Source organism: Equus quagga, chromosome 1, assembly GCF_021613505.1.
Source record: "Equus quagga isolate Etosha38 chromosome 1, UCLA_HA_Equagga_1.0, whole genome shotgun sequence".
NCBI lineage: Eukaryota > Metazoa > Chordata > Mammalia > Perissodactyla > Equidae > Equus > Equus quagga.
This window is the reverse complement of record NC_060267.1, coordinates 141722885-141738733: the sequence shown is the minus strand read 5'-3', so window position 1 is coordinate 141738733 and position 15849 is coordinate 141722885. Positions and strand designations below refer to the sequence as shown.

General features: G+C 36.9%; 1 protein-coding gene across 3 annotated transcripts in view; it reads right to left on the bottom strand.

Moving 5' to 3' along the window:
• ANO10 (anoctamin 10) overlaps positions 1-15849 on the bottom strand; it is a 216651-nt gene that overhangs the window by 151708 nt on the left and 49094 nt on the right. For all 3 annotated transcript variants that reach the window (XM_046681876.1, XM_046681861.1, XM_046681867.1), the window contains exon 11: positions 8592-8720. In XM_046681876.1, the coding sequence (XP_046537832.1) occupies positions 8592-8720 (129 nt within the window). The remainder of the gene's footprint in view (positions 1-8591; positions 8721-15849) is intronic.

Genomic DNA, 15849 nt, shown 5'->3' with positions numbered 1-15849 from the left:
AAATAAGTCAGAGGGAGAAAGTCAAATACCATATGATCTCACTCATAAGCAGAAGATAAAAATGACCAAAAAAATAAACAAAACACATAGCATTGGAGATTGGACTGGTGGTTACCATTGGAGAAGGGGGCGGGGGGAGGGCAAAAGGGGTGATAAGGGTCACATGTGAGGGGATGCACTATAATTAGTGTTCGGGTGGTGAACATGATGTAATGTATACAGAATTCAAAATATGATGTACATCTGAAAAAAATAAAAATTAAAAAAAAAAAAAAAGAAAGATAGTCCATGCCCGTGGATTGGAAGAATTAATATAGTTAAAATGTCCCATATTACCAAAGGAATCTACAGATTCAATGCAATCCCAATCAGAATCCCAACAACACTTTTCATGGAAATAGAACAAAGAATCTTAAAATTTATGTGGAACAACAAAAGATCCTGAATAGCCAAAGCAATCCTGAGAAAAAAAGAATAAAGCTTAAGGTATCACACTCCCTGATTTCAAAATATACTACAAAGCTATGCTAATCAAAACAGCATGGTACTGGCAGAAAAACAGACAAATGGAACAGAACTAAGAGCCTAGAAATAAACCCACACATCTATGGACAGCTAAGTTTTGACAAAGGAGCCAAGAACAAACAATGAAGAAAGGAAAGTCTCTTCAATAAATGGTGCTGGCAAAACTGGACAGCCACATGCAAAAGAATGAAAGTAGACTGTTACACCATACACAAAAATTAACTCAAAATCCATTAAAGATTTGAATGTAAGACCTGCAACCATTAAACTCCTAGAAGAAAACAGAGGCAGTACACTCTTTCACAACATCTTAGCAGTATCTTTTTGAATATCATACCTTGTTAGGCAAGGGAAACCAGAGAAAAATAAACAATTGGGACTACATTAAACTAAAAAGCTGCATGGCAAAGGAAACCATCAACAAAACGAAAAGACAACCTACCAATCGGAAACAGATATTTGCAAATCATCTATCTGATAAGGGGTTAATATGCAAAAAAGTATAAAGAACTTGTACAACTCAACAAAAAAACAACCTGATCAAAAAAATGGGCAGAGGATATGAACAGACATTTATCCAAAGAAGATTTACAGATGGCCAGCAGGCACATGAAGAGATGTTCAACATCACTAATTATTAGGGAAATGTACATCAAAACTACAATGAGATATCACCTCACGCCTGTCAGAATGACGATTATTAAAAAGGAATGGCTATCATCAAAAAGGCAAGAAATAACAAGTGTCAGAGAGGATGTGGAAAAAAGAGAACCTTCATACACCAGTGGTGGGCATGTAAATTGGTACAGCCTACAGCCTCTGTGGACAACAGGATGGAGATTCCACAAATTAAAAATAGAAATACAATATGATCCAGCTATTTCACTTGTGGGTATTTATCCAAAGAACACAAAAAACTCTAAATTGAAAAAATATATGCACCCTGTATTCATTTTAGCATTATTAACAATAGTCAAGACTTGGAAGCAACCTAAGTGCCCATCAACGGATGAATGGATAAAGAAGACGTATATATTTGTGATGTATATTTGTAAATATATACAGACACATGATGAAATACTACTAAGCCATAAAAAAGGGTGAAATCTTGCCATTTGCTACAACACAGATTGACCTGGAGGGTATTAAGCTAAACGAAATAAGTTAGACAGAGAAAGACAATTACCATATGATTTCACTCACAGGTGAAAGATAAACACAAACATAGATACAGAGAACAGATTGATGGTTACCGGAAAGGAAGGGAATGAGGGGAGGGCAAAAACAGAAAAGGGGCACGTGTATATGGTGACAGATGGCAACTAGACTTTTGGTAGTGAACACGATGAGTCTATACAGAAGTCGAAATACAATGATGTACACCTGAAATTTATATTATGTTATAAACCAATTTTACCTCAATAAAAAAATTTTTAATAAATTAATTAAAAAATAAAATAAAATTTTAAAAAATTTTAAAAGAGGTTAAAATGGTACCTTACCACAATAAAAAAAAAAAAAAGCAATTGAAAGAGCAGTACACTTTTAGTTATAATCTCTTCACATCCCCTCACCCTTTGACTTACTCTGGGTGATCTCCATATTTGTAATGATCTCCATATTAATAAATATTGATAACATCAAAGTTATCTCCTCATGAAAGATAAAAGTACACACCAAAACAATCACTCTTCTCTTATAAGGATCTAGCCTTGGTAACCAAAGGAAATGCTTCTTGTTTAAAGGTATAAGTCTAGGAAGTAATGAAACAGCCTAAAACATTGCTGGCATTTTGGCCTACGTGGATTAATTTTAAGCTGAAAAATACCTTTCTTCTATGTCATGACTGACTCTAAATCAGCTATGGCTGCACTTCTGTCTCCCACCGTTGAGGTTACCAGGTATCCCTAACTTAGATCCTACAAGTAGATTACGATGGAGTCAGAATTCAGAGTGAGAGGTCCCCACCAGCATGGAAAAAACTGCCTTTTAAACTACCGTGGGAAATCGAGATTAAGTCACATCCAGACCTTCCCAAAATATGCTACAGAGGCCCCAGACCTCACCGAAGGAAGAAGATAAAGACAGCAAAGGGTCTGCTGTCTTTGGATGAAACTCATGGACAACTCCTCCTCCAACAGTACCACAGACCATTCACTTGGCATATCACTCATACTGTGTAGTTGTATCTCCAGTAGATGTATTTAACTCTGTGTATGTGTGTGTGTGTGTGTGCACGTTAAATATGCATATCTTCTGAACTACGTTAAGAAGCAGAGTTCTAGAGGACAAAAATAAAAAGACAGCTTTGTCTTTCCTTAGCACCAGATTCAGTATCATATACATAGCAGCTCTAAATACTGAGTGTAATTTAATTAAGGATGAAAAGGATGAGCAATTGCCACTGTGTGTTCTATAAGCAGAACTTACAAATGTTATAAACTTACAAATATAGTCATATAATTAATACTGAATATGAATTTATCAAAAAGGAATAATTTCCACTTTTCCTTTTTAAATAAGAAAAAGTGAAATGTCCATTTTCTTTTTTAACAGCTTAATTTCTTAATTCAACACTCATCTAAACCCTAAACTGTATGCCTCCTATGTTTAGTCACTATTCTAGGGAGTAGTCTTGTTTATTGAGAGAGAAACGTAGACATCATCCTGCTCTCATGAAGCTGACAGCGCAGAGAAGAAACATACATTACATAAACAAACCTACAAGTAACTCAAGTAAGTTCAAGGCTTCTAAGTGGGATAAATGCCATGAAGGAGAATACTAGGCTTCATGAGATTAACAGAAGAGATCTAGCTGACATGCAGGGATCAGAAAGCCTCAGTGATATCTGAGCCTTAAGGAATAAAAATCTGTTAGGCAGGCCCAAAGAGAGGACTTTGTATGTGCAAAGGTCCTATGCTGAAGGAAAAAAAAAAAAGGTTAATGAGAAAGTGAAGACTTCTGCTTCCAGAGAGATGGAATAGAAGCACTTTCTACCACTCCTCCTGCTGAGTACAACTAAAACCATGGGCGTTACATGTAAAATAAACATAAGGAGAGCCTGAAAGGTAGAAAGAAGAAGGCAGACTGACAAGGGACCCCTAGGACCTATGGAATAACATGGCAGTGAGTTCCCAGAGTTTTCTCTTTACCTCATATATCCCAGACTAAGTGCTGAGGAAGCTGGCAACCCAGAAATGCCAATAGGCACAGACGAAAGAAAAAGCCCCAAGAAAAACCTGCTCTAGAAGCCAAAGGGGCAGTGTAGCTACACAGAAAACTTTTAGGCACTAACCACTCTACTCCAGCCAAACACCACAGAAATACTGGTGCCCCACCCTACCCAGGCCAGCAAATTCCTGGAAGAGAGCCTAGACTTATACACTTGCCAGCCTATAACAATGGATCTGACCCCAGCAAAGAAGGCCAAGTAGGGAGCCCAATCTTCTTTTCCGACTGAAGGGTAAGAAGCACCCCTGTACCATGTCAGTGGAGACAACATGGAGAACCTCGACTCCCACCCCTACCAGGCAGTACCAAGGTTCCCTTTCTACTCTCCACTACTGGAGAGTCAAGACTTTCACCATCACCCAGCAGTGAGGAGGTCATCCTCCACTGTAGTGTCAGTGGAGGCCATGTGGGAAGCAGTAATAAGGTATGTATACCCCTCCCAGCAAGAGTGGAGGCCTAGTGGGGAGGCAGAACTCTCATCTCTGTCCAGCAGTAACTACGACCCCCCTCAAGTGACAATGGAATTCAAGTTGGGAACCTGGACTTCTACCAATAACTAGGTTAACAAGGTGACACACCCTACCCCGTACCCTCACACCAGAGTGGTGTCAGAGGAGGCCTGCTAAAACACGAGATTTAGATAAGATCCAGAGTCCCATAACATAATATGCAACATGTCCAACTTACAATTAAAAATCGCTCATCGTAACAAGAACCAGAAAATCTCAACTTGACTGAAAAGATATAATCAATAGACACCAGCACTGAAAGAAGTCAAATGTTGGAATTATCTGAAAAGGATTTTAAAGCAGTGATGTTATGTACTGAATATTTGCGTCCCCCCAAAATTCATATGTTGAAGCCCAACCCCCACTGTGATGGTATTAGGTTTAGATGAGGTTCTGAGGGTGGAGCCCCATGATGAGATTAGTGACCTTATAAAAAGAGACATCAGAGCTTCCTCTCTCTGTCATGTGAGCACACAGCAAGAAGGCAGCTGTCTGCAAGCCAGGAAAGGAACCCTCACCAAGAACCAAATCTACCAGCATTTTGATCTTGGACTTCCCAGAATTTAGAATTGTAAAAGATAAATGTGTGTTGTTTAGGCCACCCAGTCTATGGAATTTTGTTGTAGCAGCATGAGCTGACTAAGACAAGTCATCATAAAAATGCTTCAACAATCAATTACAAATCCTCTGGAAACAAAAGGAAAAACAGAAAATCTCAGCAAAGAAACATAAGTTATAAAAAGAAGCAAATGGAAATTATAGAACTGGAAAATGTAATAATAGAAATTTTTAAAAACTCAGTGGATACGCTCAATGGTAAAGTGGAAATGAAAGAGGGTAGAATCAATGATCTTGGGGACACATCAATAGAATTCACCCAATCTGAACAACAGAGAGCAAAGATACTGAAAAAAACCTGAACAGAGCCTTAGGGACCTGTGCAAAAATACAAAACATCTGACATTCATATCACCAGAATCCCAGATGGAAAGAAGAAAAACAGAAAGAAAGAAGAAAGAGAATATTTGAAGAAAGAATAGCTGAAAATTTTCCAAATTTGGTGAAAGAACAAACCTACACATCTAAGAAGTTGAGCACACCCTGAACAGAATGAACCCAAATAAATCCACACCAAGGACCATGATAATTAAACTTTAGGAATCTAAAGATAAAGAAAAAATTCTTGAAAGCAGCCAGAGAAAAAGGACACCTTACCTCTAGGAGAACACCAGCTTCAAGGACAGCAGATTTCTCATCAAAAACCAGGGAGACCAGAAGGAAGTACCAAAAGAAAATAACCATCTATGAATTCTATATCCAATGCAACTCTCCTTCAAGAGTGAAAGAGGGAAAACGAAGTTCTCAGATAAAGAAAAGCTAAGAGAATTTGTCACTAGCAGACCTACCCTGAAAGATTGGCTAAGGGAATATCTTCAAACAGAAACTGCAGTCGTTTTCTAGGGCTGCCATAAAAAAGTGTCATGAACAGGATGGCTTAAAACAACAGAAATTCATTGTCTCATAGTCTGGAGACTAGAAGTCTCAGATCAAGTTGCTGGCCAGGCCATCCTCCCACTGAAACCTGTAAGAAAGAATCCTTCCTTGGTGCTTCCTAGGTTTGGGCGGTTGATGGCAGTCCTTGCGTTCCTTGGCTTGCAGCTGCAGCACTTCACTTCCACCCTCCCTCATCACATGGTGCGCTCCCGTGTGTTTCTGTGTCTCTTCTCTTCTTAGAAGGACACCAGTCATCCTGGGTTAAGAGTCTACTCTACTCCAGTACGACCTCATTTTAAATAATTACATCTGCAACAATTCCATTTCCAAATAAGCTCACATTAGGAAGTACTAGGGGCGAGGACTTCAACATGCCTTTTGAGGAGGCACAATTCAATCCATAATAGAAATTACAAAAAATATGCTTCATACTATATGATTCCATTTACATAATATTCTTGAAATGACAAAATTATAGAGATGGAGAGACGAAGAACAGATTCATGGTTGCCAGTGGTTGGCGATGATGGAGGAAGGGATGCATGTGATTTTAAATGGGTAGCAGGAGAAAGATCTTTGTGGTGGTGGAGATGTACCTTGATGGTAGTGGTGGTTAAATGAATCCATAGATATGATACAATGACAACTACACACACATTGTATCAATGTCCACCTCTTGGCTTTTATATTGTACTACAGTTATGTAAGATGTAACCATCAGGGCAAATTGGATGAAGGGTGTATGAGACACCTGTTCTAGCTTTCCAACTTCCTTTGACTTATATAGTCATGTGCCACATGATGACATTTCAGTCGACGACAGACTGCACATACGACAGTGGTCCCATAAGATTAGTACAGTATAGCCTAGGTGTGTAGTACGCCGTAACAAGTAAGAAAGTGACAATTAAAGTCACAATTATAATTTAAATTTTCTGTAGATAACTCAAGGTTTTTCCTCATAAAGATTTTTAATAGAAACTCACTTCTGTTGTGCTCTAAAGAAACAGTTTAGATAATGACAGTAAAACAGTTGTTTTAATACTATGTGAAGAGACAAAAAACTTAAGAGGAAATATAATAGACAGAACTCAGAAGCAACAACAAAGTACCCCCAGAACTTGCAGATTAAGTGAATCCATGAGTATTAGACTATCAAAATCACCCTGCAACCTTGAGGTTCGCCACCTGCAGGTTAGTCCTGTAGGTCAGGAAATCTCCCAAATTAAACGAGAAGAATCACGCCGTGGATGTCTAATTAAGACATCACCAAACACAAAAGAAAGCAATAGCCTAATCAATGGGAATATACAGGAAGATTAGGCCAGTCAGAAATCTAGAGAAAGTGAAGGCAAAATCAAGAAGTGGGCAGCGCTGCACTCATGCAGCATTGCTCAGAAGCTGGTGATGGACACCAAGATGTGGCTCATGACAGAGCCCTGCTTGGTTTGGAGGTAGGGATGGTTTTCAAGTATTCTGTGTCTTTTAAGACTATTACACTCCTCTTCCTCGGGTTCTAAATTCACCAAGACATCTTCCAATAACCAAGTCCACTTTTACTTTAACACAAACTGTTATGGTCATTGGAAAAGTTACCTTCTTATGGTAAATTAACTACTTGGCATTCTGGTCAGTCCCTTGGGAGTCTCATTAGTTTTAAGTGTAAGTCAGTCCCAAAAGCCTAATTACCTCTCGGGGTACTGGCAAAGAGAACTTCCTAGATCTGCAACGTTAAGGGCCATATCCTAATCAAGAAGGTGCACTATGAGAGTGGCCAGCTGGCCATCTTTGTCTAAGGTACCTCTGTTTTGGTCTGTCACTTCCACAGGTAATAAATCAGCCTTGCAAATGGCTCTCCAGAATCCTATTCAACTCACAAAATTCAAAACAGACCTACTTTTATCTGCCAGAGCCACTCTCTTTCCCCTCCTACTCACTGCTGTCTAAAAATCATTCCCCAAAACGCATATTCTACATATAGCATCTATTTTGAACAGATTCCTATCAAATATGCTAAAAGAGCAAATAGAGCATAGAATATTTTTTAGCCACTAGCGGAAATGCACAAGTTGACAATTTCATTTCCTCTGGTCAGCCCTAAGTCCTGAGGCCGTAGGTATGTGAATCACTGCTCTACGATCCTGCTAAATTCTGTTTTAACAAATTTCCACAACTGTTCTGTTTTTAAAATATCTAAAAATGAACTCTAATCACTAGCAACAAAAAAATTCCTGCAAATTCTTCCACTTGCAATTGGTTAGTGCTTAATTTTCAAGATGTTACAGTAATCCATATTCAGAAACATGATAAACAAAAAGAAAACCTACAAACTACGACGACAGTCCACTTGCACTTTTATGTGAAATTATGAGTCTTCTCACACATTACATTTTGGAATTTTAGAGTTTTACAATGAACTTCACACGTTGAGAATAAGACAAACAGATCATTATCAAAAAGCATTTCTTAGGATTTACTTGCTTAAGAAAGTAAAAGTGACAGACCCCAGGAATAAGCTAAAAAAATATATTACATGTACAGAATTCTATTTCAAATAGGATTTATCTACTCAGCACTGGACAGGTCAGCACAATGGCTGGAAAAGTCACTTTCCTGTTTGCACCATGATGACTGTTTTCATACCTGGGCAATAACCAGCAACACAGAGGCTCAATCCTCATGTCTTCCCATGACATGAACTGCTTTGCTTTCTTACCAGTAAACTCACGTTGCTAAACTGCCAGTCACTGACAGCCAGGGCCTCACTGCTTTAGAGTAACAGAAGCATCTGACGTAGAAACTACTTAAGACAGGTTTAAATTTTCACTTACCTCCGCTGCTACTACAATCAAAATGAGGTCCACTTTTGACTCCGGAAAGAGTGCATTCACTTGTGGTGACATTCCAATCAGAGCACAGTTAGTGACCACAGATATAACACTCATTGTTTCAAAAGCCAACTGAAAAAAAAAAAAAAAAAATGTGAAATTAAAAACTGCAAGGACCACTCTCACATTTCCTCATCCCTTTTCATATTATCTAAAATCAAGGAAAAACCCTTTCCCTACTTCTAAATACTCCACGTACATTCGAAACTTTTTCTCTATAACACTATGATTTCTTTAGCTTAAAAAAGCCATACTGTTAGAAGGTTTTTAGATACTTTTGGCTTGAACATCCCAAAGCAATTGTCCTACCTTCCCAACTGGAGGCAGCCAGGGACCTGAATTTGGAAGACATCCTAGCAGAATACACTGTTCAAGGTACTCCACTCTACTTATACCTACAAGGAAGCTAAGGTAGGGCCGCCAGAGAAAACGTTTTGCATTCAAAAACAGGTATGGTTTCAAAGAGAATTTATTTTGTGAAACCGTCCTTCCACTTTGACAGATGACACACCACATCTGGTTCAGCTACACCTGAGGCACCAGTTACAGTGATCCCTTTCTAGCAGCATTTATCAGTCACCTGTAGAACCTTAGAAAAACACAGATGCCAGACCCTACAGAGAGTGACTAAATAGATTCTGATCCAGGGTCTACTGAGTATGGACTGGGGAAATGTGACCGTTGCTTTTTTTTTTTTTTTTTTTTTTTAATGTACAGCACTTGGTGATCACTACTTAACCATTAATTCTAAGAAATTACTATTAGAAATAAAAATTTTAAAAGAAGCAAAACAAAACATGATTGGATCCAAAGTTAATAAATATCTTGTCCCATGAAGAATTTCTACTATCTTATATTTTTGGAATCCTTTGTGTAATCTGATTATTTTTCCATAGTTTTCTTTACAACAAACCTACTCAGGACTTTGTTCATCTTCCCTTAAATAGCTAAAATTTCTATTTATCTATCTTTTACAATTATATTCACATAGTTCAAAAATCAAACATTCTAAGTATAAAGGAAGAGTCTCCTTGTCTTCCTTTCTCCTCTTTGCCAGCTCCTGTTCTGGCTACAAGATAATCACTATTATTAATTTCTTATATACCTTTCCAGACATTTTGTATGCAAATATAAGCAAACTCAAATATATACACCTGTCTTACTCCCTTTTCAGCATAGTACACATTGTCAGACTCCCTCATTCTTTATCCTAACTGCTTAAGTATTTCATTGCATGGATGTACTGGAATTTATTTAACCATTTCCTTATTGGTGGGCATCAATTGCTATAACAAACAATGCTACAACTAGTAACCTTGTAAATACATCATTTAACAAGTGTGGAAGTAGAACAAATTCCTGAAAGTGGAATAGCTGAGTCAAAGGTGGCATGCATTCGTAATCTGGATAGATATTACCAAGCTGCACTCCATGAGGCCGACGAGTTCACCCTCCGATCAGCAACATATGAGAGTGCCTGGCTTCCCGCACTTCTATACATTTGTAACTAAAACTTTTGGATTTTTAAATATCACTTAGAAAGAGTTATAATTTATGCACAATAAACTGCATTCATTTAAGGTATATGCTTCATTAATTTTTGATAGATGTATTCACCTGTGAAACCACCACCACAAACAAGACTCAGAATATCTCCATTTCCCCCAAAAGATTTCTCATGACGTCTTGCAATCCACCCCTCTCTTTACACCTGGCCCCAAGAAAACACTGATCTGCTTTTTTGTCACCATAAATTAAGTTTGCATTTTCCAAAATACTATATAATTGGAATCATACAGTACACAACTCTTTTGCATCTCCTTCTTTCACTCAGCATAATGATTTTGAGATTGATCCATATCATATATATCAGTAATTGATTCCCTTTTTTATTCCTTTTTATCCTTTTTAATGGATATATATTCCTTTTATATACCCATTTTATGAATATACCATAATTTTTAAATCTGTTTACCTATTGATGGCAAATTGAGTTATTTCTGGTTTTCGACTACTGTGAATAAAGTTACTATGGACATTTTCTGTGCATTCTTTGTATGGACATATTCTTCCATTTCTCCTGGATATCTAGTAGTGAAGTGCTGGGTAGCATGCTAGATATATGTTTAACTTTTTAACAAACTGCGATCTAGTTTTGCGAAGTGACTGTACCATTATACATTCTCACCAGCAATGTATGAGAGTTCCAATTACTACACATCAATGCCAACATTTGGTACCATCAATCTTCTTAATTTGGGTACATAGTCTATCTCATGCTTTTCATTTGCATTTCCCTGGTAACTAACTATAAATGTTTTCATGAGCTCATTGGCCATTTGCACGTATTCTTTGGTGAAGTATTTCTTCACATCTTTTGTCCATGTTTTTATTGGTTTAACTGTCTTAATATAGAGTTGTAGGAGTTCATACAATTTGAATACAAGTCCTCTGGCAGACATATGCATCCTGAATATTTTCTTCCATTCTGTTTCTTGCCTTTTGTTCTCTTAACTTTCAAAGAGTAAACTTTTCCCCCCATTTGGAGACCTAGTTATCCCAACACTATTAGTGGATAATCACTTCCCCCACTGCACTGAGATTTCTCCCACATCATGTACTGAATTTCTGGACTTGCTGTTCTGTTCCATGGGTCTGATCGTCTATTAACGTACCAGTAATACACTAATAACTGAAGTTATAAGACAAGATGTGGTAAGGAGTGTCTCTACTCTTCTTTAGAGTTTTCCTGCTATTCTATTTCATTTACTTTTTCCTGTGAATTTGACAATACGTTTATCTAATTAAAAGAAAAACTTTAGTTGGAATAGTGCTACATTTGTAAATTAATTTGTAGGTTAATTAATTCTCAAATTTGTAAATTAAAGGAAGAGTAGTATATTTAGAATATTCAGTCCTCCTATATCAAGTAGCTATTATTGCATAACCAAAACCCCAAGCTCCGTGGCTTAAAACAACAACCATTTATTTAGCTCAGGATTCTGTAGGTGGACAATTTAGGCTGTGCTCATCCAGGCAGTTCTTCTAGTCTCAGCTGACCTTGACTGGGTTTGCTCATGCACCTGCGGTCATCTAGTTAGTAGAGTGGAGACGTCCCTGGCCTTATTATGCTAGTTTGAACTTCTAGTACTAGATTCAATAAGAGTAGTGAGAGTGGACATCCTGCATTGCTAATCTTAGAAGGAAAGCATTCAATTTTTCATCAGTAAGTATGTTCTTAGCTTTAAGGTTTATTATAGATGTTCCTTATCAAGTTGAAGTGATACCCCTCTATTCCTAACTTTTCTGGGAGTTCTGAAAATAAATAAGTGTTGGATTTTGTCCAATGCTTTATCCGTATTGATTGATATAATCATTTGATTTTTCCTCCTTAGACTATTAATAAGATAGATTACATTGATTAACTTTCTAATATTTAGCCAGTCTTGCATCCCTGGACTAAATCCCACTTATCACAGTGCATAATTCTTTTCATATATTGCTGAATTCTATCTGCTAATATTGTGTTAAGGTGTCTTGTGTATTTACTTACAAAGGATATTAGTTTACTGTTTTCTTTTTGTACTCTCTTTGGTTTTGCTATCACGCTAATATTAGCTTCGGAAAATGAACTAGGAAATAGTCCCTCCTCCTCTATTTGCTAAAAGAAATTATGTAAAATTGGTGTTAATTCTTCTTTAAAATAGAATTTGCCAGTGAAACCATTTCAGCCAGGACATTTTTGGGGGGAATCATAACTACAGATTCAATTTGCGTATAGTTATGGGGCTACTCAAATTATCTATTTCAAATTGGATGAGTTGTGGTAGTTTGTGTTTTGGGAGAAACTGGTCCGTTTAATCCGAGTTGCCAAATTTATATGTGTGGGATTATTCCTAATATTCCCTTACTGTCTTTTTGACGTCTGCAGGCCCTATAGTGATATCTGCTGTTTGATTTTCATATTGGTTATTTGTCTCTTCTTTCTATTTTAGTCTTGCTAGACATTTGTTAATTATACTGATCTTTTCAAAGCACCAACTCTTTGTTTCATTGATCTTCTCTATTATTTTTCTGTTTTAAATTTCATCGATTTGTACTCTTATCTTTAGTATTTCCTTCTCTCTACTTTTTTGCGGTTTACTTTGTTCTTTTTTCTAGCTTGTTGAGTAGGAACTTAGACTGATTTGAGATTATTCCTCTTTTCCAGGGTATGCATTTAGTGCTACAAATTACCGTCAGCACTGTTTTAACTGTGCCCCACAAATTTTGATATGCTGTATTTTCATTTTCATTCAGTTGAATGTACCTTTTGATTGCACTTAACACTTTCTCTTTGACCCATAATTATTTAGAAATGTGTTGTGCAGTTTTCAAGTGTTTGGAGATCTTCCTGTTATCTCTCTGTTATTGACTTCTAGTTTGATTCCATTCTGGTCACCGAAGATACTGTGTATGATTTCAATTCTTTTACATTTTTGAAGTTTATGTCCCAGGAGATGGTCCATTTTGTTGAATGTTCTGTAAGCACTTAAGAAGAATGTGTGTTCTACTGTTGTTGAGTAGAGCACTCTGTAACATGGATCTGATTCTGTTATTTGACGATGTTGAGTTCTTCTATATCCTTGCTGATTTTCTATCTAGTTATTCTGTCAATTTTTGAGAAAGGGATGTTAAAGCCTCTAACCATAACTGTGGATTTATCTATTTCTCCTTGCAGTTCTCTAAGTTTTTGGTTCACATATTTCAAAACTTTGTTGTTTGGTGCATACACATTAACATTACTATGTCTTCTTGGTAATGTGACCCTTTTATCATCATAGAATGTTCCACTCTGGTAATTTTCTTTGCTCAGAAGTCTACTTTGTTTGATGTTAATATAGCCACTCCTGCTTTCTTCTGGTTAATATTTCCATATATATCTTTTTCTATCCTTTTACATTCAACATGCTGATATCTTTATGTTTGAATTGAGTTTACTGTAGATAGCTTCTAGTTGGGTCATGTGTTTTAATTCACTCTGCCAATCTCTGTCTTTAATTGGTGTCTTTAGACCATTTACAGCTAATGTAGTTATTGATGTTAGGACATAAGTCTGCCATTTCTTTTTTTCCTGTTTGTTCCCTCTGTTTTCCCTTTCTATTTTCTTTTTTTTGCCATACCTTGGGTTACTTGAATTTTTTTTGAATTCCATTTTGATTTATCTATGCTTTTGAGTGTATCTTTTACATAGCCTTTTAGTGGTTGCTCTATGTATTACATTTTTATATATTACACATAATATATATTACATATATTATATACTACATTTTCATACTTTATATATTATAGTATATGTGTGTGTGTGTATATATACACACAATCATGTGCCACATAATGATGTTTTGGTCAACGACAGACCACATATATGATGGTGGTCACATGAGATTAGTACCATATAGCGCAAGTGTGTAGTACCCTATAGCATCCAGGTGTGTGTAAGTACATGCTATGATGTTCCCAACGACAGTCATCTAACAATGCATTTCTCAGAACACATCCTCATCATTAAGCAACGCATGACTGTGTGTGTGCGTATACGTATAGAATCACAGTCTATTTGTGTCATTATTTACCAGTTCTAGTGAAGTATAGGCCCTTACCTCCCTTTACCATTGCCTGTTTATAAAACAATTGTCTTAATATTTTCTCTACATATATTTATAATCATTCGTGTTATTTTTTTTTGTTTCAGCCATCAAACACAACTTTAAAGACTCAAGAGGAAAAGGAAAGGGTATTGTATTTACTCATATTTTTGCTTACCATGTTTTTTCTTCTAATGTTTCCAGATTCTTTCTTTTATCATTTCCTTAGTTGACAGAACTTCCTTCAGCCATTCTTTTAGGATAGGTGTGCTGGAAATAAATTCTCTTAGTTTTCCCTCATCTGATAATATCTTGATTTCCCCTTCATTCTTGAAGAATATTTTCTCTGAATATAGGATCTATATTGATTTTTCTTTAAGCATTCGAAAAATATTGTGCCATTTTCTTCTGGCCTCCATGATTTCTCATGAGAAACTGGCTGTCATTCTAATTGTTTTTCCCCTATATGCAAGATGTCATTTCTCTATGAGTGCTTTCAAGATTTTTTCTTTGTCTTTAGCTTTCAGATGTTTAATTATGATGTGTCTCAGCATGGATTTCTTTGGGTTTATCCTGTTTGCAGTTCACTCAACTTCTGGAATCTGTAGTTTTAGATCACTTGCCAAATCTGAAAAGTTTTGGCCATTATCACTTTAAGTACTTTTTCAATCTCTCCCTCTTTTTCCTCTCCTTCTGAGACTCCAATGACAGAAATGTTAGATCTTTGTTATAGTCACACAGATTTCTGAGGCTATATTTACTTTTTCAGTCTATTTTCTCTCTGTTGTTTAGATCAGGTAATTTCTATTGTTCTATTTTCCAGTTCCTGATTCTTTCCTCTATCCCTTCCATTCTACTGTTGTACCCATCCACTGAGCTTTCTATTTCAGTCACTGTATTTTCCACTTCTAAAATGTCCACTTGATTCTCCTTTATATCTTCTATTTCTTTGCTCAAATTCTAATCTTTCTATTTTTTTATTTGTTTTAGGTGTCTTCACAGTTGCTTGTTGAAGCATTCTTATCATGGCTGCTTTAAAATCTTTGTCTGATATTTCTAATGTCTGTGGCATCTTGGTGGTGGCATTTACTGATTGCCTTTTTTCATTCAGTTTGATATCATCCTGGTTCTTGGTAGGATGAGTTATTTTTGACATAAATTTAGACATTTTGGGTGACATAAGACTCTAGACTTTATTTAAAGCTTATGTGTTAGTTGGTTCCTCTGACGCCACTTCAGCAGGGGAAGAAGAGACAATATCTTGTTACTGCTAGGTGGAGACAGAAGTCCAGGTTCCCCGCTTGGACACGACTGACACCCAGTGTAGGAGGTGGGGTCTTTATTATTGCTGTGCAGGGGTCAGAGTTCTGACTTCCCACTAGACCACCACTGATACTTCCTTTGCTGGGAGGGGTACAAGTGCCACATCTGTGCTCTCATGTGGCTTCCACTGTGCTGGGTGGTGGTGAAAGTCCCGACTCTCCACTGGGCTTTCTCTGAGATCACCCCAGCAGGGACTAGAAAAGGAGCCTCGTTACTGTCTTGTAGGAGTAGAAGTCCAGGTTCCCTGCGTG